The sequence below is a fragment of the Hippopotamus amphibius genome, chromosome 3 (assembly GCF_030028045.1).
Source record: "Hippopotamus amphibius kiboko isolate mHipAmp2 chromosome 3, mHipAmp2.hap2, whole genome shotgun sequence".
In the NCBI taxonomy this organism is placed as follows: Eukaryota; Metazoa; Chordata; class Mammalia; order Artiodactyla; family Hippopotamidae; genus Hippopotamus; species Hippopotamus amphibius.
In genome coordinates, this window is record NC_080188.1 from 155,300,696 (window position 1) to 155,324,593 (window position 23,898).

Sequence of the window (23,898 nt, forward strand, 5' to 3'; positions counted from 1 at the left end):
TCTGAAAGTCATGGGCAAATTACTGAAGGTGTATGAGCCTCAATGCCTTCTGTAAAGCACTTTCCAGCTGCTCGTGCGTTTCCAAATATACTGTCCCGTGTCACCCACACACCCTATGGCATAGATGTTACCATCTTCATGCCTTGGGTGAGAACACTGTCTGGCAGGGGTTGTATGCTGTGCTCAAGGTCACGCTGGGGGGCATAAGCTGGGTTCCAGTGCTTGCTCTTGGACCTCTGCAGGCTCACTAGGAAGATGAGTGAGACCCAGCTTCTCCTAGAAGTGGCTGGTCATAGGTGCTGGACCTCCCTGGGGCTCCTGGGTGTAGGAAGTCAGTTTTCCCAGGCAGCTCTCCACTTGGTTAACTGGCCCAACCTGCTCTGTAGATTGTGGGCTGAGCTCTGAACTTCCCTGCTCCAGTGAACCACGGGAGATACAGAAATAGCACCCAGAGGTCCACCACAGCCACACAGCCTCAGTGCCCAGCCTCTCTGTGGCTCAGACCCTGGTCCTATTACCTCCGCTTGGGAACTTAGAGCATCCTCTTTCTCCTTTCTGTCTGGATGGTGGCGGCAGCCCAGCTGCCTCTGTCTCTTTAAGAGAGAAAAAGAACGAAATCAGGAAGTGTGAGAGAGCTGAGAGCCGGCAGGGAGCTGAGCTGTGCTGGCCTCCGCTCCCAGTTCTCCCTGCTCCGGGGTGGCACCCAGCTACTTCGACTGGCCCGTCTTCAGGTTCCCAGGGCCCGTGGCCACCAGGATGCTATGGGCACTGCCCGTGAATGACAACAAGCCCTGAAAGCTCTGGAGGGACCACACAGTCCCACAAGTCTGCACGCCCCACAGCCGAGATGGGGTAAGTGTGTAGAGTCCAGTGTGCGGGGGAGGAGGGATGTTGAATGGGGGAGCCTGGGCACCAGGCAGTGGCAGGACAGAGCTTAGCAGAGTGCTGGGGTGCTGGCCTGTCAGCAGCAGTTCTTCCAGCCCACGTCCCTTCCCTGTATCTCTCTGCAGCTGCTGCCCCTCCCCCTCCACCCCCACAGGTGTCCTGTGCTCTGTCTCAGGTGGGCACCCTTGCAAATGACTGCTTGGAGGTCCGTAAGAGGCAGGGAGGGTTGCGGCGTAGAGGAGAGCTGCCGTCCACCTAGGATGTTCCCTTCCACAGCTCTGCTTCCCAACACCTGACATCAGCCTTTAGCTCTGCCTCCATACTTTTCTTCTGCCTGACTTCTCCTGGGGTCCTTCTCGCTGGCCCAAGTCCTGGGGGTGGGAGTGGCGAGGAGAGTCTCCTGGAGCTGAGGAATTGGTCTGGAAACCCCCAGCTCTGTGGGGGAGGGTGACAAACAGGAAAGGGTTAAAGGGCCGGGCCGGGGGCGGGGGTGGGGGGGGGACTTTGATGGAGGCTGAGAATCAAACAGCGCCCAGGGGTGCCTCTCATCCGCCCTCCTCTTTCCGGTGCAGCTCAGCTCCTGGACTTGCCACAGACAGAAAGCATAACACACACTTGCCGGGGAGAGTCTTTGCCTGATCAGGGGCTGCTCAGAGCACAGGGTAAGTGCTTTTGGCCACTGTAGAGCCTGGAGGAGGAGGAGGAGGAGGAGGAGGAGGAGGAAGATGGGTGGAGCACCTGGCTAATGTCTCCACCACCCACCACCCTCACCATCCAACCACTGCTGAAGGATCGTGAGCCCTTCTGTGCACCAGCTGTTGGGCTGGGGGGTGCAGAGCACACAGGCCTGACCAGAAGTGCTGCTCATCAGCTCCTAAGCACATCCCTGGTGGGGCCAGGGGCAGAGCCCAGGGCATGGCATCCTGTCTAGCACAGACCTTCAGCTATGTGCTGCCCCAGGACCAGCCCTGGGGAGGATTTTGAAAGTGGTGAAATCTCCCCTGGCTGGGACCTTGGCCTTGATTTCAGGATGCTCTACCTGGTTTCACACCCCCAGGCCCAGGGGCTGATTGCTCCTCAGCCTTGGAGGGGAAAACCTCACCAACTCATTCCTGCTGAGCTATTACGTTGTCTTCAGAGAGACTCTCAGCCCCTCAGCAGCTTCTATAAAATGCAAACACTAATACATCTTCTGAAACTAGGATTGACCTCTGATCTCTCAAAGTGGCCTCTGGCTCAAAGAATTGACCTTCTCAAGATTTCCATTAAAAAAAAAAAAAGATTACAGAGAGAAGTGTCAAAGCTAAGGAACTGTGGGATTCTAGGCATGGTGACCCTAGGGTTGACAACCTTTAAGATGATAGAAGAGGAAGCAGCCCTGTCTAGCTCAGCCTTATTTGAGAGCATTTAAGGGGTGGTGGCCCTTCTTATGCTCCTTCCAGTCATCCCATAGAGACCAGCTGTGGCCCTATTCTTCAGAGAAGCACTGAATTTAACTTCTGAGGCTACACTTTAGAGCCAGTTGCTTTAGAGGAACTGGCCTTTGGAGAGAAGAAGATGGGGGCAAAGATGGGGAACAGAGTTGTGGAGGGCTTTCAGATCCTCCCCCAGGCCCCTGAGCTTTTGGATGTGATGGCCTCCTGCCTCTCCCCCACCCCTCCCCACCCCCACACAAGCACACACATACGTACACGCATACATGCTCACTCACACATGCACTCTCTCTACAGCAGCACTTTCCTCTCCAGAGCACCGCTGACCTGGCCATGCTGGCCTTCTGATGCACTGTTAGCTGACAGCAGCAGGAAGTGGTGGGCCCAGGCGAGCAGTGGGGAGGGGCTCCAGGCTTGTGTTGCAATCCTGGAGATTTGTGGTGATGTGGTTGACACTGTCTGACCTGGGGCTCTTCCTTCAAGCACTATTTCTGCTTCCTGGGACAATCCCAGGCCTGGATGCCAAAACCCCAGAACTCTCAGTGCCTGGGAGAAGGGAGAGAGAAAAGGGTTTGTTTCTGTAGAATGGCTTTTCTGGGGAGGGGGTTGACGGGGACCTGGGGAGTCAGTACAGGTAGAATGCCCTGTGGTGGGACAGGGCTAGGCTGTGGGCTGAGGGCCCAGAGGCTGTGCTTCTTTTGGGGGAAGTTACTTAACCTTTCTGTGCTTCACACTTCCCCTGCCCCCTTGCCTCTGGAATGGCCAGGTGAAGCCCTTCATGGGGTGGTCTTGGGTCAGGTCACCAGCGTACACCCCAGGTCAGGGGTGGAATCCTGGACCCCAGTATGTTCTTTTTCTGGGCAGAAAGTGGCCGGCCAGCCAGGAGCCGGAGATGCAGAGCACCGTCAATTACCTGTGGCACACGGATGACCTGCTGGGGCAGGGAGCCACTGCCAGTGTGTACAAGGCCCGAAACAAGGTGGGTTGCAGCCCAGCCCACCCTGGCCCCCACTGAGCCTCAAGGGTGGTGTGAGGCTGGACAAGGTTCTCTGACTTTGTTCTGCACCCTCTGAAGTGGAGCAGAAGTGTGGAGATCTGAAAAGGACTCCTTGGGATGAAGCTTCTGTCAGGCATGATTTGGGGATGGAGAAAGAGGGATGAAGACCTGATCCAACATCCAGGGGACATGGCAGCATATCTAGGGGCAGCAGAGGTGGGAAGTGGGACGTGTTTGGATTTATCCTGCCTTTATTCTGATTGAGAGCTATACTGAACACATGAGACGCACTGTACTATTTTGTACTTAAGAGCTGAAGCCAGACAGAAGCTTGCTGCTAAGGCCGGGGAGTGTTAGCTGCCCCTGTAGTTATGGTCAGTAGCAATAGTAGCAGTAATAACAAACTGTCCCCTGCAGGGTATCAGGTGTGCCAAGCTCCCGTCACCTCCGGGTGCTCCAGGGCCAGCTGTGTACACCCATTCCTAACCAGGCTGCCTTTGTTCATCCCTGGGGTTAGGCTGGTGGGAGAGGCTGAATGGAGGCGTGGGAGGCGGTGCGCTCAGGGAAGGGGTGCCACTTATGTCATCCCTCATGGCAGAAATCTGGGGAGCTGGTGGCGGTGAAGGTCTTCAACACGGCCAGCTACCTGCGACCCCGCGAGGTGCAGATGAGGGAGTTTGAGGTCCTGCGGAAGCTGAACCATCAGAACATCATCAAGCTCTTTGCAGTGGAGGAGACGGTGGGTCCTGTGCTTCGTCGGACGAGGACGGTCTTGTCCTTGACCCTGACAGGCTAGGAAGAGACAGGTCACACAATAGTAGAGACTTGGACACCTGCTCATCCGCAGCTTGGCCGGCAGCTTGGCCAGAGAGGAGTAAAGGATGCTGGGGGCTGGGGGCACCATGTGGGAAAGTAAGGATGGGGAGTAGGGCCTAATCAAAGAAGGTTTCTTGGAAAAGGTAACCTTGGGCTCAGTTTGAGGACAAAGGAGGGAAGGCCAGCTGGAAGCAGGGACCTAGAGAATGGGGGCTTTGGGCTCTAGGTTGAGCCACCCCATCTTGAGGAAGGGGAGGAGAAATGCCCTCCTCCCCAAGCCTCCCTCCGTCCCCCACAGGGGAGCAGCCGGCAGAAGGTGCTGGTGATGGAGTACTGCTCCAGTGGGAGCCTGCTGAGCGTGCTGGAGAGCCCCGAGAACGCCTTCGGGCTGCCCGAGGACGAGTTCCTGGTGGTGCTGCGCTGCGTGGGTGAGCCCCTCCATGACTCCCACCGGGAAGCCCCCTCCCCACCTCAGGCCCAGCCTGCAGTGGCAGGCAGAGTCCCAAAGGAGTGTGGCATTTCCGGGACAGGTATCCAAACATAGAAGAGCACTGGAACCTAAGAGGCTCCCCATTCACAGACTGGGGACAGACGCTAATGAACGGACAGAACCCAAGTGTCTGATTCCTGAGAATCAGCAGTTTAAAACTCCAATATCAGAATAAAATTTAAAATAGATTGTACACCAATGTTCATAGCAGCATTATTGACAACAGCCACGGGGCACAAACAACCCAAATGTCAAAGACAGATGAACGGAGAAACAAAATGTGGGCTATGCAAATGATGGAATACGAGTCAGCCTTGAAAAGGAAGGAAATTCGGACACGTGGATGAATCTGGAAGACATTGGGCTGCGTGGAAAAGCCAACCACGCAAGGACAATGACTATATGATTCCTTTTATATGAGAGACCTAGAGAGGTCAGATCCATAGAGACAGAAAGAAGGATGTGATTGCCAGGGGCTGCAGGTCAGGTGATGGAGAGTGAGTGTTTAATAGGTAGGACTGGGAAGTGGACAAAGTTCTGGACGTGTATGGTGATGGCGGTGATGGCACAACAGTGTCAATGTATTTAATGCCACTGATGTCTGCCCTTAAAAGTGGTTAAAATGTAAATTTTACGTTAGGTATATTTTACCACAATTTAAAAAAATAATAATAAAAAGATAGGAGAGTGCCCTCGTCTGCAAGGCACAGCCACCACTGCGCTCAGTTTCTTAGGCAATCCCAATGGAACCCTGACACCCCACATCCCTGGGACCCCCGTTCTTTGCTCTGTGCCCTGCTGTTCTCTGTTCTCCTGCTGTTCCTGTGGGCCTGTGGGTTGTCACTCTCTGTCTATGCGGATCCTTCCCCAAGATGAGCCTTGACACTGGGCTGTCCCAGGCCAGAGCCATTAGCAGCCTTCCCTCCGTCCCAGTGGCCGGCATGAACCACCTGCGGGAGAATGGCATCGTCCACAGAGACATCAAGCCTGGGAACATCATGCGCCTGGTGGGGGAGGAGGGGCAGAGCATCTACAAGCTGACGGACTTCGGGGCCGCCCGTGAGCTGGACGACGATGAAAAGTTCGTCTCGGTCTACGGCACTGAGGAGTACCTGGTGAGCCGCTGCCCCAGCTGAGGGCTTCCCCTGAAGCCGGTTGCCCCTCACTTGTGACTCTCAGCGCCCCTCTGAGGGGCTCTGTCCAATCTCCCTGGTCCAGCAGGGTTATCTCTCACCTCTTAACCCAACCAGAAAAATTTGTTCTGTCCTCTAAGGCGGAAAAGGCAATGCATCAGCCTGCACAGGGCCCCCTGCCCAGACCTCCTGCCCAGATCTCCTGTCCAGGCCTCTGCCCAGGATCCCCTTCCCAGACACCCCTGTTCAGGCCCCCTGTCCAGGACCCCCTGCCCAGGAGCCCTGCCCGGGGCCCCCTGCCCAGACCTCCTGCCCAGGACCCCCCTCCCAGACACCCCTGCCCACACCCCCTGCCCAGGCCTCCCTTGTTCAGTTACGTCCTTGATCGGCTCCTCATAGAGACTGGAGCACTGCTGGTCACACTCTCCCCAGGTCAGGGGCTGGGGTGGCAGCAGTGGGGGTGGGGTTGGGCGGGGTGAGGAGGGATGCTTTGGATAAGCACATGTCACGCCGATTTTGGGGATGACAAAGGGGCTGCATTCTGTTCGTTCTGTTTCCTCCTGAAGGTGGGAGAAGGAGGTCTGAATGGGGTGGGGGGGGTGTTGGGGCTCAGGCCCTTCCTCCCCGCCATGACTGCTCTCTGGTTCCCCCTCTGACAGCACCCTGACATGTATGAGCGGGCGGTGCTTCGCAAGCCCCAGCAGAAAGCTTTTGGGGTGACCGTGGACCTCTGGAGCATTGGGGTGACCCTGTACCACGCGGCTACTGGCAGCCTGCCCTTTGTCCCCTTTGGAGGGCCCCGGCGCAACAAGGAGATCATGTACGGTGGGCCACAGGGCAGGGGACAAGGGGGCGGGCCCTGGGCCTTTCCTGCGAGTCCCTGCTGCGTCCCCTATTCTGCCTTTGATTCTGCGGTCCTCCTGGTCCGCTTACCATGCAGGTTCCTTTGAGATCCTTGGATATCAGTCCATCAGACAAGAAGCTGAGCCCTGTCCCTGGCTGATGGGAGACCTTATCTCAGTTCAGTGCTTCCCTTGAGCACCCGCTCCATCTGCGGCTCACCACCTCTCAGCTGAGGCTGTCAAAGCGACTTGCCCAAGGTTGCCTGCCAGGGGCAAAGGGGGGCGGGCAAGAACCCAGCCTCCTGATCCCAGGTCCCAGGTCCCTCAGGGTTTCCTGCTGCCTAATATACAGAAGTAGCTGGAGACCGTGTCTGCTCCCACTGAGGGCACCGCCCAGAGCAAAAGACATTTAAGGTGGATTTGCAAGAAGGTCAATGCCCCCTTCAGCTCAGGGGTCGAGCTGTGTGGAACCTGTGTTAGGATAGGGATGGGGCTGTCAGCGTAGCTGGTCTTTGGAGGGCGGGGAGGTTGGAATAGTGAGGTGGAAGGGAGGCTGTTGGGGCCAAGCGTAGTGTGGGAGCAGACGTGGAGGCAGGCCGGTGCGGATGTGTGGTGAGGGGCAGAGGAACTGGACAGAAGAGAGAGTGGAGAGCATCAGGACTGCGAGCCAGACTCTCAAATTCCATTCTCAGGCTGCCTCAGAGCAGGTGGGGACTTGTCCCAGTGCTCTGAGCCCTCCAAGCTGAGCCCATCATCCCTTGAAGTGTGATGGGCTGGTGGTTCCTGCTGACTTGGTCCTGCCTCCCCCAGGTACCGGATCACCACGGAGAAGCCAGCTGGGGCCATTGCAGGCACTCAGAAGCGGGAGAACGGGCCCCTGGAGTGGAGCTACACCCTCCCCATCACCTGCCAGCTATCTGTGTGAGTGGGACCCTTTAGGAGGGGTAGACACAGACCCAAGTCCAGGCCAATGTCCTTCTCTCAGCTGAGGCCTGGCCCAGCGGATCCTGCTGTGTGCTGGTGGCTTGGGTACACCACTCTCCCTTTCTGGCCCCAGTTTATCCATCTGGATACTGGAAGACCCTTCCGGCCCTTCGTCTCCACCCCACCCCACCCCACCCCACCCCCTTGTTCCTGGCTCTTCATGGGAGGTCCCTATTACCTGCTCGAGGAGGACAAGTCTGGGCCCCGCCCCTGAGAGTCTCCATGTCCTGGGGGGCAGGGGGTTGCAGAGCCAGCTGGTGCCCATCCTGGCCCACATCCTGGAGGTGGAGCAGGCCAAGTGCTGGGGCTTCGACCAGTTCTTTGCGGAGACCAGTGACATCCTGCAGCGAGTCATCATCCACGTCTTCTCCCTGCCCCAGGCTGTCCTGCACCACGTCTACGTCCACGCGCACAACACGTGAGCGGGCAGGCGCGGGGGTGGCCGAGCCTTCCCTCCCCAGGCAGAGGGGCGTGTCCTGGGCAGTGCTCTGTGGGACGTTTAGATATGGAAGCTTCTGGGTCCCATCTTAGTTTGGAAAAATACTAGTTCCACCAAGTTAAAGTTAAACAGGCTTCCTTGCTGCTGGACTTGAGAGATGTAGCAAACTTTGCAAAGCTAATGTGCATTATAAATCTCCTGGCGGCGGGGGCAGCGCATTTCCCCAGTGTATTGCTCGCAGAACCCTTTGTGTCTGGAGCATGCTATGCGACTAGGTGGGTTTTAATGGAAATGTGGCAGGAAGAGATGCAAAGGCAGAGGCGGGATATTGCGGCTCCTGAGTTCTGTCCCCACGTTGTCTCCATCCCCTATAAGACATGAGCCCTACTCTTCATCTTCCCGCCCTGAAGAGAAAATCACCCAGTCCTTCCCTCTGAAAAGCAGAGCCCAAAGTCTTACCTGGCGTTCGGGTCACGCTGACCCTGTATTCTGCCTGATGACGTGCCCTCCCCTCCTGCTCCCCTCCGTCCGCCCCGGCATGTCTAGGATAGCCATCTTTCTGGAGGCCGTGTACGAGCAGACCAACGTGGGCCCCCAGCACCAGGAGTACCTCTTTGAGGGTCACCTCTGTGTCCTCGAGCCCAGCCTCTCGGCACAGCACATTGCCCACACGACAGCAAGCAGCCCCCTGACCCTGTTCAGCATGGCCAGCGAGACCCCCAAGGGGCTGAACTTCAGGGACCGTGAGTAGGGCCACTCCGGCTGGATCTTTTCTACTCCTCACATTCTCTTCCAAGGGGCAGGGGTTTATAATCCAGGGTATTGATTCACTTTCTTTGTGGGTGTTTCTTTGGGCTGCAAGGGTGTAGAAGGCAGATCTGGGTTCTAATTCTGTGTACGCCTCTGAAATGCCATGTGACTCGGGCCGGTGGCCTGACCGACCTGCTTCACAGTGTCCAAAGATCTGTGAAAGAAACTCCAATGGAAACAGGGAGATGTGGATTTAATATGCTCTCCACAGTCTGTGACTGGTGGGGAAGCCTCTGATAGTTTGTGTTGGAGGAAGCAGGAGCCCAAGCTGCTGGAGAGAAGGGAAGGTGGTCAGGTGTCCAGAGCTTTGTTCTTCAAGTCCTAGCAAAAATATCATTTCTTCTCATTTTAATGATGCCAGTTTCATTCTCTTCCTCAGTGTATCCAAGGCTGGGAGGGAAATTAACCTTGAAACCCCTGGGTTTGAGGGGTGGTTTTAGTCTATTTTCTGCTGTTGAAATGGGGCCTTGGGCATGAGGCTGTAGTTCTCCAGAGTGGACACAAGGGGGCAGTGAGGACTGCACTTGTAAAGAAGCACATTAGGTGCCTTTAAGGCTTAAGAAGGTGGGGGCTCTAGGCGAGTTGGGAAACCTTAGGCGGCAGCTAGGTGGTGAGGGCTGAGTGTGAGCTGGGAGTAGGGGAGATGAGCTCAGGCCTCATCCAGGGCCAGACAGGCAACCCCCTCTGACTGAGTCTGTATCTGCAGCTGCTCTGGACATCCCCAAGTTCGTCCCCAAGGTGGACCTGCAGGCCGATTACAACACAGCCAAGGTGAGGGGTAGCCCCCAGGTGACAGGGAGGGGATCACACAGAGGTTCTGGGTGCGGAAGCTGACCATGCCCGCCTGTGTGTTTCAGGGTGTGCTGGGTGCCGGCTACCAGGCCCTGCGACTGGCACGGGCCCTGCTGGCAGGGCAGGAGCTGATGCTTCGGGGGCTGTACTGGTTCGTGTGAGTACCCCCGAGGGCTGGGTGGGCAGGGTAGGACAGGCAACCCAGACCCCTTCCAACACCACCCTGGGGCTGTGCCCACGGGCACTGTGTCCTTGGTCCCCTGGGAGAAGCCGGCTCTGACTTGGGTTCCCCTTGGCAGGGAGATACTCCAGGCCACGTGCAGGCGGACGCTGGAGGTCACGAGGATGGCCCTCCTCTTCCTGAGCAGCAGCCTCAGCACTGAGAGGTGGGTGCCCCCAGTGGGGGCTGCAGCAGGCGTGGGGCAGGCTCAGACCCCTCAGCCCTTCTCTCTGTCTGTTCCTCACCTCCAATCTTTCCAGCCAGGACCCTTGCCTCCTTCCACCCAGAGGTCCCAACTTCCCTGGCATGCTAGAAGGGAGAGGGCACTCCCGCCCCATCCCTCCCCACCACCCTGCCAGGTGGCTGCACACACACCCTCACCCAGTCCCTCACCTCAGGGGGACGGGCCTGTGGAGATACTGCCCCTCCAGGTACCGAGGCAGCCTCCCTCGGCCCAGGAAGGGACCTCTGTCCTACCAGTCCCCTCTCTGAAGATTTAGACTGCTCACCTGCACAGGGCCGGGAGCAGGGCTCTGGGAAAAGCACTCACACCCACACGTGGTCCCCTGGACCTGATAGGACAGAAATCCAGGTGGTCTCATCCTCCACACTCCTCCTCCTGCTTCCTCTGGGCCTTAACTGGCCTCACTTCCTAGGATGAACTGCCCCAATCCTTGGAACTCCACGCCCTGCACTCTCCTGACTTGGGCTAATTAGGGGTGATGGGTTGGAAAAAGGGAGAGATGGGAGGAGGAAATCAAACTGGAGGGTCTGGAGATGAAAAGCAGGAAGACCCCACTGACCAGAGCGCTGCCGAGACCGTGGCACAGGCTGTGTTACCCAGGACAGATGGGGGCCCTGCGGCCCAGGGAAGCCGATGGTGGCCTCCCCCAGTGACAGGTGGTGACAGAAGAGCAGAGACTGTGCCAAACATGCCTCATGTCCCCGCCCCTCATGTCCCACAGCCCTTGTCCTCAGGAAGGTCCCAGGAGTTTCCCAGAAGCGGGTGACTCACCACAGACTTGCCTACCTCCTGGGGCTTGGCAGCAGCATTACTGACAATGGGGCAGGCAGGGTGGTGGCCGTGCGGGGAGGAGGAAGAGGAGTGTCTCCAGGTCAGCGTGGCTGAACCCCCTTCAAATGGTGACAAAGCTGAGGGGCTGCAGAGAGCAGGGTCAGCCAGCAGCACTGCAGCGAAGCTCCTCTGAGCAGAGCTCTGTCTGGGCACGGAGCGGACTTCCAGGGGTGGATGTGGCCCCAGGCCTGCAGATGGCCTGCACTCCCCTGGAGGAGAGAGCCCTTGCCCAGCATGTGCAGGAGGCAGGACGGTTGGGTAAAAAGGAGACTAGAGATAGGTGGAAGCAACCACGGAGGTCTTCCTGGAGGAAGTGAGGCTTTCAAGGCCAGAATGTGAGCGAATACCTGGGGTTGGAAGGCCCTAGGCAGAAACAGAGAAGGAGGCCATGACTGGAGGGGTGCAGAGGTGCTGGTGAGGTTTGCTGAAGTCAGAGTCATGGTGGAAAATGTCCCGGAGTGGAATTGCAGAGCGACAGAGGAGAGGGGAGAATGCATGCAGGTCCTAGGGTCCAGTTGGGAGGCTGGACCCTGGTAAAATGACCAATGACAATCTATTGTAGGTTCTTGAGTGGGAAAGCAATGTGTAGAGAGAGCACTTGGGTGTTCGCCTGCCTTCCCTGGGCGGACGAGTGTGGGGAGCAATGGGCTGGCCCCGGGGCTGGCGTCCCCAGCTCTGCTGGCCACTGTGTCTCTCATTCTGGCTCCAAGGCCTCCTCCAAGGCACGGTGGGTGTGGAGAGCTCAGGGTCAGGCCAGTGTCTGCTTAGAGGTCTGTTTCAGCCTCCCATGAAAGAGAGCACTGGGCGGAGAGTCGGAGGGCCGGGCCCAAGCTCTTCACTAACTCACTGATGGCTTCAACCCATTGTCACCTTTCCTGCTGGGCCTCTATTTCCTCATTTTCAAAATGAGAGGATTGGACCATCCCGGAGGCCTCCCAGCTCCCGTGCGTCACAATCTCATTCTTTTCTGAACATCCTCAGACCCATAGGTTCTTCTAAGGTCTGAAGCCACTAGCTCCTCCCCTCCCACAGTGGAACCTGAAATATTATAATGAGCTGAATTTCATGTCGGGAAGAGCCCAAACACTTGGCACAAAGTGGCTGTTGTCCCCGGCCTGGTTCCTCGCCTCCCCCCACAGGGTGCTGCTCCTGCTGGGGCTCCAAGACAGGCTCCCTTGGCAGCATCCTTGTCTTTGTCCCAGAGCTCCTCCTCCATAGCCTCGGCTATCTGGAGGCACCGCACCGTTCAGGCAGCCAGGACCGGCTGGGGAATCCCAGCGCTTCCCCACCCCCACCCCCAAAAGTGGGTATTTGTATGAATGTGTTCTCTAGTCATGTCAGTTACCTCTGAGGTCCCGTTTGATCCCACAAAGACCTTTTACAGTAGCAGGAAAGAGGTTTATCTCCCCATTATATAGGTGAAAAGCTCGAGGCTAGGAAAGCTGAAGCGACTACCAGGACCATGCAGACGGCAGGTGTGGCAGCCAGGACGAGGACTCCGACCCATCCCTCCTGACTCCCTGTCTTGTTGGGTTGGGTCAGTCGCATCCTCTTCTGCCACCAAGTATCCAATGCCCTAAAATCTCGTGTGTTTGGTAATTCGTTTGACGCTCATGTGTGCAGCACCTACTGTGTGCCGAGCGGTTTCTTAGGCACTGGAGACAGAGTGGGGAGCACAGCAGGCAGCACGCCTGCCTTCACAGAGCCTCCACCTCAGCCCTAGTTCTCTCCACTCCTTCCTCCTCCCTCCCCATCCAGTTCCACACCAAAACACACAGGATTCTTTTTCCCAATTGTTACAGTTATAAAATCAGTATAGGCTAATTCTACTAGTTGGAAAATACAGATAAGCAAAAATGAAATCAAAATACCATATCCTAACACCCAGAGATAGGCTGTCACTCCTTCGTAGAATATATCCTTCTCGATAGTCTTCTATTACATGTATGTGTTAACCTGCATGGCATTTTCTTGTACTTGCTGTTTTATAACCTGCTTTTCTCAGCTCTGAGCTCTGCCCCCTCCACACCAATACATTCTGTCTCATCTATAGTACCCCTCCATATTCACGTTTCCCTAGTCATCCCCCAAGTGTTCTCTTCTAGCTGGTTTCATCCATACCAGGATCCAATCCGAGGCCACACTTGTATCTGGTTGTTATGTTCCCTTATGTCTATTTTAATCCTTCCCTCAAGGTTCAGCAACGTGGCTGGGGTGCCTGAGATCCAGGAACTGAAGAGGGCCGCAGAGCTGAGGTCCAAGCTCAGGAATGTGAGTGAGGCTGAGGTTGGTGGGGGCCCACCGGGAGCAGAGCGGGGGGGGCAGTGGTCCAGCCAGGCTTCCCATCAGAGCCTCAAGCTGAGGACCGTCTGGTGTCTGCCTTTGTTCCCCCAGTTGGTTGAGGTCCTCTCCAGATGTTCCCACAATATCACAGAGACCCAGAAGACCCTGAGCAACCTGAGCTCTGAGCTGGTGAAGAACCGGGATCAGGTACATGAGGACAGAAGGTCTGTGGGATTTTCTTCTTGGCGGGGATGGGGGTGGAGGAGGGGGGGCTTGTTACAGAGCGCAAAAGGGCCAGTAGCCTCTTTAGGAGTCACCCTGCCTTCTCCCTTGTCTTGGCAAGGATGCTGGGGCCTGTGGGTAGGGGTAGGGAATCCAGGAATGTACAAGACCTTCCCATGAGACTGGCCAAAAGGAGAGAAGGATCTGGGGTCCTGCCCCCATCGGGAGTTAGAGAGTGAATTACAAACATTAGCAGGTGCAATAGTTCTAAAAAAAGAATACTTGAGTTCACTACCTCTTCTGAACCCTGCTCTGCATCAGACCCTGGAATAGGTCCTCCTACTTCTATCATTTCATTGAATCCTCAAAACAATAACGATACTACTACTCTTATGCTCCTGTTACAGATGAGGAAGCTCACTCAGGGAGCGTAATTTGCCCCCAGACACAGCCAATAAATGTCAGATGACAGACGTGAGGCTCCAGGTCAGGTCTGCCTACCTGCAAAGCCTATGTGCTTGGCCTACACCAGGGATGTATGACCTCTGAATCCCTAGTCTCCCTTTAAACAAACAGGAGAATTCCCACCATCCCTCCCCCCACAGCCTGATGTGTGTGGAGCCTCTGCCTCCCCCTCTGCTTCGACCAGGATGTGGCTCCTCGAACCCTCCCCCACCTGCCCTCATAGTGCCCTCATAGATCCACATGCCAGGTCCTCGGTTCTGAATTCAGAAAGCTCTGAAAGCCACAGGGCGTTTCTTCACTGTTTTGGCTGCAAAACCTGACCTAAGCGGATGTGAAGCTCTTGCTAGTCTTTATTTATCCCAATGGTTCTCTGAGGATTGAGGGTATGTGATGAGGGGGTGCTGCCCAGACGCCCCCCCCCAGGGCTGTTCCACAATATAGTGCACATATACTGGACCACCCTTCTCAAATCAGAAGATAATTCTGAATTTGGAGCCCATCTGGCTTGAGGCTTTTGGATAAAGACCAGACCTGGGGTCCTGTCCACCCCAGGTGCCAGGAGGGCAGGGGTCTGGGGTCCACAGAATCCTGGGAACAGGCTTGGGCTCTGCCCTGAGTCCTGCCCCAGTCCAGGGAGGAAGTAGAGCTAAACAGGCCTGAGGGTGAGGAAAAACCAACCCCCCCCCCCCCCCCCACCACACACACCCAACATCTCAGGCAAAGTGTTTATATCCAGAAAAGGGGAAGGAAGAAACAATAATGACCTTCAACGCTAGGCCAAGAGGGTAGAGAGGTCATCTCCCGAATTCCCCTGCCTGTAGGCAGGACCAAGGACCTTGATTCATTCTTGTTTTAAACAAGGGTTGTTGATTCATGATATAAGTTTCTTCTACGTGCTGGGCATTGGGTAGTCTCAGAAAACACAACTTCCGCCCTGGCCAGGTGACAGCAGTTCCTCCTCTGCTCCTACACGCAGCTGCCCCCACCAGGCTCTCCAGTTTCAGGGCCCAAGGCCAGAGTCTGTTCTCAAGCCCTGTTTGTAGCAAAGGCCACTTTCCTGTCGCCTGTCCTGCTTGGCTTCTTCTCTCTCTCTCTCTCTCTCTCTCTCTCTGTGTGTGTGTGTGTGTGTGAGAGAGAGAGAGAGAGAGGGCGAGAATAAACACAAGAATTAGAGATGGCTGGCTAACCAGAAGGTGCCTCAAACAAGTTTAAAAACAGAAGAGTCACCCACACTCCCAGATTGGCCCCCAGCACTGTGGCAATGAGGCTCTTTCTGCAGGGAGACAGCGCCCCTCCTCCCACCGCCATCCCCTCTCCTCCCTCACCCTTTACCTGTGCTGTTTGATTCTTCCATCACCTGGTCCCTGTCTCATGCCCACAGCATCCAGCAGATTCAGTGTTGTTTGGACAAGATGTATCTCATCTACAAACAGTTCAAGAAATCCAGGATGAGGCCAGGTGAGCCACGGGGAGAGAGCAAAACACTCCTTGTGCTCTCCTCTCCCTCCCTCCTTCCTTCCCTCCAGTTAGCTGGCTCTTCCTAATACTCCACCTGGTGGTGCTGCTGGAGGCCCACTATATGTGAGTGGCGCACTGTGCAGCTTGGGTGCAGCTGGTCTAGGGCAGGGTCACTGCCTGCAGGCTGCCTGCAGACCAGTGAGGGACATGAAGCCTTTCTACCTTTGCCTGTTGCCACGCAGGGGCTCAGCTGAGGCCTGGGTGTTAGAGACAAGGTGGCCTTGAAAGAGGCCCCTCACCTTTGCAGGGCGCTTTACAGTTTAAGGAATGTTTCCCTATGCGTTGTGTCTTTGGGTCACTAAAGTTTTAGTCAGGCTTCCTAGCAAAGGGAGGTTGGGGAGAAATACCAGAGTCATTGGCCCAGGCACTTTGCCTGCACTAGCTACCAAGCCTCACAAAGATCCTCTGGTCCTCTGGGCGGGAGCAGCTCATTTACAGGCTCAGGGACAGGAAGCTGCTCGCCCGTCGTGGGGGAGGGGAGGGTTGAACCCAGAGGAGAGCTGGGGCTGGCAGGGAGCGGGAGAGGGGGGGTTGGGGGTGTTGGAGCCTGGGGAGGCTCCAAGTTGACTCAGGGTTGGGGAGATAACACTCCAAGAACAGACTGACCCTCCCGCCCACCCATGCTCCCAGCATTCCCTCACGTGCAGGAAACTGACACGAGGGGTTGTGCTTGATTGCAACGTTCTCTTCTATCTCTAGGATGATCTAAAAAGCACTGTCCCATAGGAATAGAATGCCAAGCACATTTGTAAATTTAAGTTTGCTGTTAGCCAAAATTTAAAAAGTAGAAAAAAAACCAGGTAAAATTTACTTTAATAACATTTGATACAACTTAATATAGTCACATTGCCATTTCAGCATGTAATCAATAGAAACAATTATTAAAGAGATATTTTACATTCTTTTTTGTGCTAAGTCTTCACAATCTCGTGTGTATTTTACACTTACCGGCCATCTCTATCCGGAAGCTAATTTTTTAGCAAAATGAAATGTACTCTTACCAAAACAATAAAGCTGTGTCTGATGGGGAAAAAATATGGTACGCTGCTTCAGTTTTTAAATTTAATCGAATCATTAAGTTGAAATAAAAATTCAGGCACTCAGTCACATTAGCCGTACTGGCCACTTTTCAAGTTCTCAGCAGCCACATGGCCACCGTACTGGACATGCAGGTTCTAGAAGATGATCTTCTCTCCCTGGGAGCCTCAGTCCTGCATCTGGGTCTAACCTTGGAGAGAGAGCAGCACAGGAGACAGGAAAACAGAGACTCCCATGTTCCCTGAAGCCAGGTGGGCCTTGGGCTCAAGAAGCCTGGCCTGACAACCAGTTGGCCTCCTTTGCTGTGATTTTAGGAGACCTCCAGAGGCTTTTCTGCCTCCATCACTGGAATTGCATCATCTATAAACACTACACTTCTGAGCGTCTCCCATGTGCTGGGCACCGTCCTATGGGCTGTGTGTGCTCTAGACACTGTTACCCTTCCCATTTTATAGGTGAGGAAACTGAGACACAGGAATGTTAAGCAGCCCAAGCAACCAAGGTCCAGCTGCTTTTAACCACCCCATTTTACAGCCTCAAAAAGAGTTTGATTCGTATTGGTTTGCAGGACTCCTTTATTAAAGTTAAAAATGAACCAGGAAGCATAACACTTAACTGCCAACACCTGGGATGTTGAAAAATGCCATTTTGGAAAATGCGTAGTCGTTTTCAGGGCACTTTCTCACTTTACCCTCACATCCATCCTGTGTGTTACATGTGATGGATAAGGCAAAATCACTTGCCTATAGCCCCCTGCCACCAGGAGGCAGAGCTGGGCCTTGTCCCAGACCGCTCGCTTGGACTTCACAAGTCAGCTGGCTGAGCACAGGGCCCAGGACAAAGAGGTCAGGAAGGCGACTCTGCTCTTAGGGGAGTGGTGGGGGCGGGCAGCGAGGTGACCCTCATTGCTTCATCTTGGGGAAGCCACTAACCGGAGGCCATTCCCCTGAAGCCCAGGAGGGGGCAGCATCTCCCTAGCACAGAGAGCATCAGGAAGCCACCAAGGCGGTGAAAACTTCAGCCCTACTGGGAAAAATTCCTCTGGCAAAAGTGGCTGGGCTGAGAAGGGGCGGTCCAGGGTGGTTGCCTGGCTTCTCCAGCCCATTGCTGCAGAGCCCAGCTGGCTCTGCCTACAGCCTGAATATTCAGGTCAATAGGCTGCAGGCATCAGCCACCTGGGAGGGGGTTTGGATGAGAGGTCAGGGCTAACCGCACATCCTTCAGGGCCCATCTCATCCACCACTGCCCACCTAAGGTGTTCCCCGAGCACCCAACCCCCCACCCCCTACACTGTGGGCTTGCCTGGCCCAGGTGGCCCCCTACCCAGTCATAGTGCAGTGTCCTGGGTGCTCGTTTCCCCCCGTTTGTCCCTCCTGGCTCTGCTGGGCTCTGAGCTCTGTGGGGCGGGGCCCAGGCTGCTGCCTTCACCTTTGCCGTTGCCGCCCAGCCCTTGTGCCGTTCGGTTCCGTTGAATGATTGAATAAGTGACCTTGGTCCTGTCTGTTCCCTTCAGGGCTTGGCTACAACGAGGAGCAGATTCACAAGCTGGATAAGTGAGTGGCCTGTCCCCCTCACAGGCGGGTGAGCAGGAGGGTGGGTGTCACCAGGGCAGAGCGAGCCTCTGTGCCAGACAAGAGTTGGTAAAGGGCCCTGATCCCAGACTGCAGCAGGGCGGGAAGAAAGGGGGTTAACGACCTCTGGGGCAGGTTATCTGGGGCCAGGGGAGGGCGGTTTCTCAGCAGCAGTCTCGATGGAACTGGATTGACTTCTGGTATGAACACGATTGTTTGCAGTATTTCTTTCCCACTTCCTGCTTCTGGCTTCTGCCTGGGCTCTCCTTTGGGCTTCCCTCCACTCCACTGTCTCCTGGACACTCTCTTCTTCCAGGAAGCCCTCCCTGATTTAATGCTTACCTGGAGACTCACTCCCCCAGTTCTGTTTCTGCCCCTGACTCCACACACACACACACACACACACGACCATCTCTCCCTCCCTCCCTCTGGGGGCTGAGCTCGAGAGCGTGTGTGTTCCCCGAGGTCCACTGTCCTTCTCCCACATCCCTCTGTTGAAGTGTGCTGGGTGCCAGCCACTGTGATCGCCACGACGCACATGGGCGAGCATCCTCTCCTCCTTTGGAGCGGTGGCCCTGTTGTGGACCCAGGAGCTGGGCATTTGGGTGATGGAGACTCAGGGATGCTAGGCTTGTGCACAGGTGGCTCTGGCTGCTCAGCTCTGTGCCTCGGTTTCTGTCTTTTCAGGGTGAATTTTAGTCATTTAGCCAAAAGGCTCCTGCAAGTGTTCCAGGAGGACCGTGTGCAGAAGTATCAGGCATCCCTGGTCACGCATGGCAAGAGAATGAGGTAACATTGGCCCTCCCTCTTGAACTTATGGTTCCCAGGGCCCTCCTGGCTTGGCCCTTCCCAGCCTCAGACAGCCCTGGGCTTGGCAGGGCCCCAACTGAGAAGGAGGTGGTAGCAAAGGAACAAAAGCAAAGAAAAAAACGGTGGTTTTGTGGCCCTGGGTAGACCAGGCAGTCTGCTGGGTGATTTCGATACATTAACTCATTTAATCCCACAACGTCTACCCTATGCAGTGGATACTGTGATCACCCCATTTCACAGATAAGGAAACAGGCTCAGAGAGCAGGTTGCTTCCTTAATACCACACCACTAGTAAATAGCATATGGGTATGACTGCCTCTAAATCTATATTCTTTCCGTGGTCCCAGGTAGTTGTGTTCAGAAGCCTCCCTCTCTGGGGAAAACACAAGGTCCCTTTAGGATGAGGACAGGTGGTCTGGGAAGCAGGGGCAGGCAGAGGCCCTGATGTAGAACCCCCTCGCACACTGTCCCCTATAGGAGCTTTGAGACAGGAGGGGCAGTTTCCCAGCTGCTGCTGGTCCTGAGGCCCACGTGACCTGTAGGCTTCTTTTAGGGCTGAGACGCAGACACTTACCTACCCTCACATTAAAATACAATTTCTATTTCCCCCACCTCAAGCCACCCCAAGTTCTGACTTAACTGGTCTGGAGTAGAGCTTGGATGTCAGTATTTAAATGCTCCTCAGGTGATTCTAACATGTAACCAGGGTTGCGAATCGACCACTGGTTGACCCGTCTGGGACTCAGTGTCCTTTCTGTGCCGTGGGGCGATGTTCTTGCTCACCCCTCCACTTACAGAGAGAAGAGAATGCAGAACAGAGTCTTGACTGTGATTTGCTCTGAAATTGGGAATGTGGGCAGTTCCCGTTTTAAGCGCCCCAGTGCAGGCGGTCTCTGCCTCTCCAGAGTCTGACATGGGTCCTTACTCACCCTCACCAGCTTGTGTGATCTGGCCTGAGACGGGCATATCTGCAGCTCCCACTGTGGTTCTGCCAGGACCCTCACCAGCCTCAGTCAGAGTGCTCTTCAGCATCCCACCTGGGGCAGGTGTGGGCTGAGGGCACAGCTGGAAGGGCAGAGGCAGTGCGGGAGGCCAGTGCCTGGCACCCACCAGCTCTAGCCTCTGCCATCTAGAAAGCCTCCCTTCTGTGTCTATGTGCTGACCGCACTGCTGGATGGGCCCCGGGGAGAGCGAGCGGGCCGGGCTCTGACGTTTCTCTGCTCTCTTGAGGTTGGTGCATGAGACCAGGAACCACCTGCGCCTGGTGGGCTGCTCCGTGGCTGCCTGTAACACAGAAGCCCAGGGAGCCCAGGAGGGCCTCTGCAAGGTGGGGAGCTTCGGGGCCCCGGGGCTGCGGAGGAGAGCCGGGCCAACCAGGCACCTGGGGGGCATCCGGGCCATTCCCCTGCCATGGGGCAGAGCTGCCCTTGACCGAGTCCAAACATGTTGGTGTGGGTGGGAGGTCTCTGACCCACCAGTGTGGAAGGCAATTCCTTGGGTTCTCAGACTGAAGGCTGCTCACTGCAAGGGCTGAGGCTTCTGAATGCTCTCGGCCCTGTGCAGCCTGGGAGGCTCCCTGAGGGAGGTGATGTGAGTGGTCCCTGGTCTTCTGATCTGCTCTCCTCGAAGAGACCAACTCAGGCAACTCTGAGAAGCCACTTGCTTTGCCCACAGGGACAGAGAAGGGCTGTTCTTCAAGGAGTGAGGCTCACATGGCTCCTCCTCCCCCCAGCACAGGGCATTCTTTCAGAAATGGCGCTGGGCTGCCCCTCACTCCTTCTCTGCAGCTCCTGGCTCCACCTGTGTCATGACAGGTACAGATCAGACACAAAGGGAAGCTTGGCAGTCTGTACCCCTAAACACAAGCACACACAGTGATGGTGTTTGTGCCAGGCCTACTCCCAGGATGAGAAGGAAGGGCTTGTGGGAAATTCCTGACACTCCAGGGATGTGGGTGGGAGCCATTTTGCTACCCATTTCTTACCCCCCCACACACCTCCGCTGCCCCCCACACATGAGCTGGCTTATCCTTTGTGACTAAAGTGTGGTTCTTTTAGATCCTTGACTGGCTATCTCACCAGCTCCTAGAGGACATAACAAAGGAAGCTCAGGCCTCACCATCCCCTATACCTCCTTATCCCAGCCCTGCACTAAAGGACCTTGTTCTCCAGTAAGTGCCAGAGAGAGGGGTGTGTGTGTGTGTGTGTGTGTGTGTTAGGGGCTTCGCCTCTTGACAGGCGCAGGAGGCAGGAATGAGGCTTGGTGGGACTATGGAGGAAGGTGAGCCTCCAGGAAGGGGTCTGGGCAGAGCGACTTGGGCCTTAGCCACTGCCTCCTCTCTCACCTTGGCCTTGGACAGCATGCAAGAGCTCTGCGAGGAGATGAAGGTGCTGGCGTCTGACCTCCAGGACAACAACCGCATCATCGAAGGGTGAGGAGGCCCCACGTGCGGGGGATGGGGAGGCTGGGTCCTCAAATGGCACAGGCTCCGTGACTGCCCACGCAGGGTTGATGACAGGGGTCCATGTTCCAGTCACGTCAGAGCCTTGTCCACAGGTGAGTCGACATCCTCACCAGGTGCAGGCTTTCACTGTAGTCTGGAGGATGTGGGCCTCAGTGCAGTCAGAGGTGGGGCTGGGAGGCACATGGATTTGCGGCTGCGTCCAGCTCTGTATGAATGTGGACTCTGCCTGACGCCCCGTGCAAACCAGCTCCTTTAACCTTTATAACCATCCTCAGAATGGTGACGAACCAGGAAACGCAGCGCAGAGCTGGGAAGAACTGCCTGGGGCTGCAGGCCCAGGGTTAGAGACTCTGCATCAGCACCTAATGGGAGTCCCTTCCTCGCTGGCACGGGGGCAGGGGGTACTGGGGAGGATGCTGGTGGATGCAGCAGGGCTCAGCCTTTTGGGTTTTGTACACCGGTAACATTCACAAAAGAAAACTGGAGAATAACAGGGTGACCAACTTATCATATTGTCAAGTAAGCATAATTGAAAGGGAAAGAACCCTGCCATCTAGAAGTCCCACTTTATAAGGCGCATTTTAACACCAAAGAGAAGGAAGAACCTGATCTCAGAATCAAGGATGGTCCCGCCCTGAAAGTCAGCCCTGTTTACACATGCATACACTCACGCATGCGTGCACACACCTCCCGCCTCCTCCCCATCATCCTTCTGTCTGTCACTTCCCCGTCTGGAAACCAGTGGCACGGTGGAAAGAGTCTGCAGAGATTCCAACAGGACTGGACCCTGACTCTGCTTCTTACCAACTGTGTGACCCTGGGAGGACTGTTCGGCTCCGGGCTGAAAAATAGGCATAGTGATTCAAATCTGCCTCATTGTGTTAATGCAGGAATTAAATAGGATGAGATATGCGATGTGCTGGGGAGGGGAGGGTGCACGGAGGGGGGACTCACCAAATGGTAGGTATTCCCCAGAGGTCACAGCAGTTTGTGGTGCCGGAATTGGGGCCAGGAGGTAAGGAAGTCGGGAGCAGAGCTCATGGTCGTTGCTAGTTTCAGAGGGTCCTTGGGCTGAGGAAGCATCCCATATTGCATTCCAGCAAGGGGAGAACCCAGCCTCTTAAATACCCACTGAGAGGAGATCTGACAGCTTCTTGGAAAGACTTTCCAAAATAGCCCTCAGGGACAGGAAGTTATAATTTTAGTGCTGACATAAATTTTTCTTGCTGTGATATGTCGTCTATTTACAGATAGCTCAAAATTTTATTTTAGTGAGTTTTTACTTCCTTGTTCAGAGCTGTAACCAAAGAGTCTAAAAGAAACAATTTAAATTCCCTTTCCCCTCCTCTTAACCCTTGGTTGCATTGGAGTCACCAAGGGAGCTCTTAAAAGTATAGATGTCTGGGTCTTGCCCCCAGAGATTCTGGGTGCAGCTTGGAGTTGGGGATTTTTATAAGCTTTCCAGATGATTCTAAATTGTAGTCAGGGATGAGAACCAGAGAGTTATTGTCTGTGGACACAGACACTGTAAGAGGAGAGCTGAGGGCTTGAATGGCTTGGTGTTCCTGCAAGTTGATTGTGCTGGGCCCTGGAGTGTGGTCTACAGGCTTCTCTCCTTGGGCAGGAGAAGCTAACTTGAGCCTCTCTTTGCAGGTTAAGTAGGGTCCCGCCGACTCCTGACATCTGAGCTCCGGGGGGTGCACAAGGCATCCTGAAGCATTAGAATCATTCAAACACTGCTCTTCTGCCTGCACTAGGGGACCCAGCACAGGATGATACCCGGTCCCATCTCATCAGCCTACCTCCCTCCTGACTCACAGCCAGGAGATGACGCCAGCATTCCCTTCCACTGCCTTTCTGCAGGAAGCAGCACAGCAGGACCTGGGACACCAGGCCATCTCTGGATCCTGGCCCCACTGCCTGGGCTGACATTTGCATCTTACACAGGCTCAGGCACAGCTCCTCTGTCACCCTGGCTTGTGCAGCAAAAACTGGCTGGGCTGTGGGGAGAAGAGGCTCCGTAGGGCCCTCCCTCCCACCTGCTCTGGTTTACAGGGCTTTGCTCCTCAAGGAACAGAGGGGCATGCCTCCTGGGGTCAAACGACCTCATCTCAGCCTCCCTTCCTCTTAAGTTGTTTCACGTTGAACACACAGCCCTCTCCCCTCTCCCATGATTTCTGAGGGTTACCGCACGCGGCCCCAGGCATGACAGAGCCTGAATTCCCTTCTCCTCTGGTCTGGCTGAGGCTAAGGCTGAGAGAACGGGTGGTCGAGGCCGGGTACTAGTGTCTTGGGGACCCTTTCACCCTTCCCTCTGAGGTACCACCAGGTTCTGGGGTTTGTAACCAGCAGGGTCAACAGTAGCCATGCCAGTTAGCACAGGCCTGTAAGTCCAGAACCCTGAGGAAATCAAGGCCCGCACCTTTAAGAAGTGAAATAAACTTGACATCCTTTTCTGTTTCCAGATGGCTCTCTCAGGCTGCATCTGGGAGGTGGGGAAGGCTGGGTGTGCTTGGCAACCAGTCAGGCACCAGGTGGGGATCTGGGAGAAGGACTGGGAAATGGAGGCAGGACTGATTCCTGCCCCTCCCCTCCACCTCCTCACCAATGG

General features: G+C 55.5%; 1 protein-coding gene across 6 annotated transcripts; it reads left to right on the plus strand.

Moving 5' to 3' along the window:
- Positions 1–442: 442 nt before the first annotated feature.
- On the plus strand, positions 443–23,762 carry IKBKE (inhibitor of nuclear factor kappa B kinase subunit epsilon). 6 transcript variants are annotated; one of them, XM_057728854.1, is made up of 21 exons: positions 443–852; positions 3,183–3,297; positions 3,914–4,054; positions 4,430–4,559; positions 5,555–5,736; positions 6,414–6,579; positions 7,407–7,515; positions 7,819–7,998; positions 8,566–8,762; positions 9,536–9,600; positions 9,687–9,778; positions 9,921–10,007; positions 13,112–13,187; positions 13,311–13,423; positions 15,268–15,344; positions 17,956–17,995; positions 18,701–18,802; positions 20,054–20,150; positions 20,881–20,993; positions 21,183–21,254; positions 22,941–23,762. In XM_057728854.1, exons 1-21 carry the CDS (start codon positions 779–781, stop codon positions 22,972–22,974), a joined length of 2,262 nt encoding a protein of 753 aa, XP_057584837.1. In that variant the 5' UTR covers positions 443–778; the 3' UTR covers positions 22,975–23,762. The 6 variants fall into 6 exon arrangements, 5 of the variants coding, with proteins under 5 accessions (XP_057584837.1, XP_057584838.1, XP_057584839.1 ...); XM_057728855.1 differs by having other exon boundaries at positions 6,414–6,574; positions 7,407–7,517; positions 22,941–23,761; XM_057728856.1 differs by lacking the exons at positions 20,881–20,993; positions 21,183–21,254; positions 22,941–23,762 and adding exons at positions 1,458–1,547; positions 20,556–20,873.
- Positions 23,763–23,898: the final 136 nt, after the last annotated feature.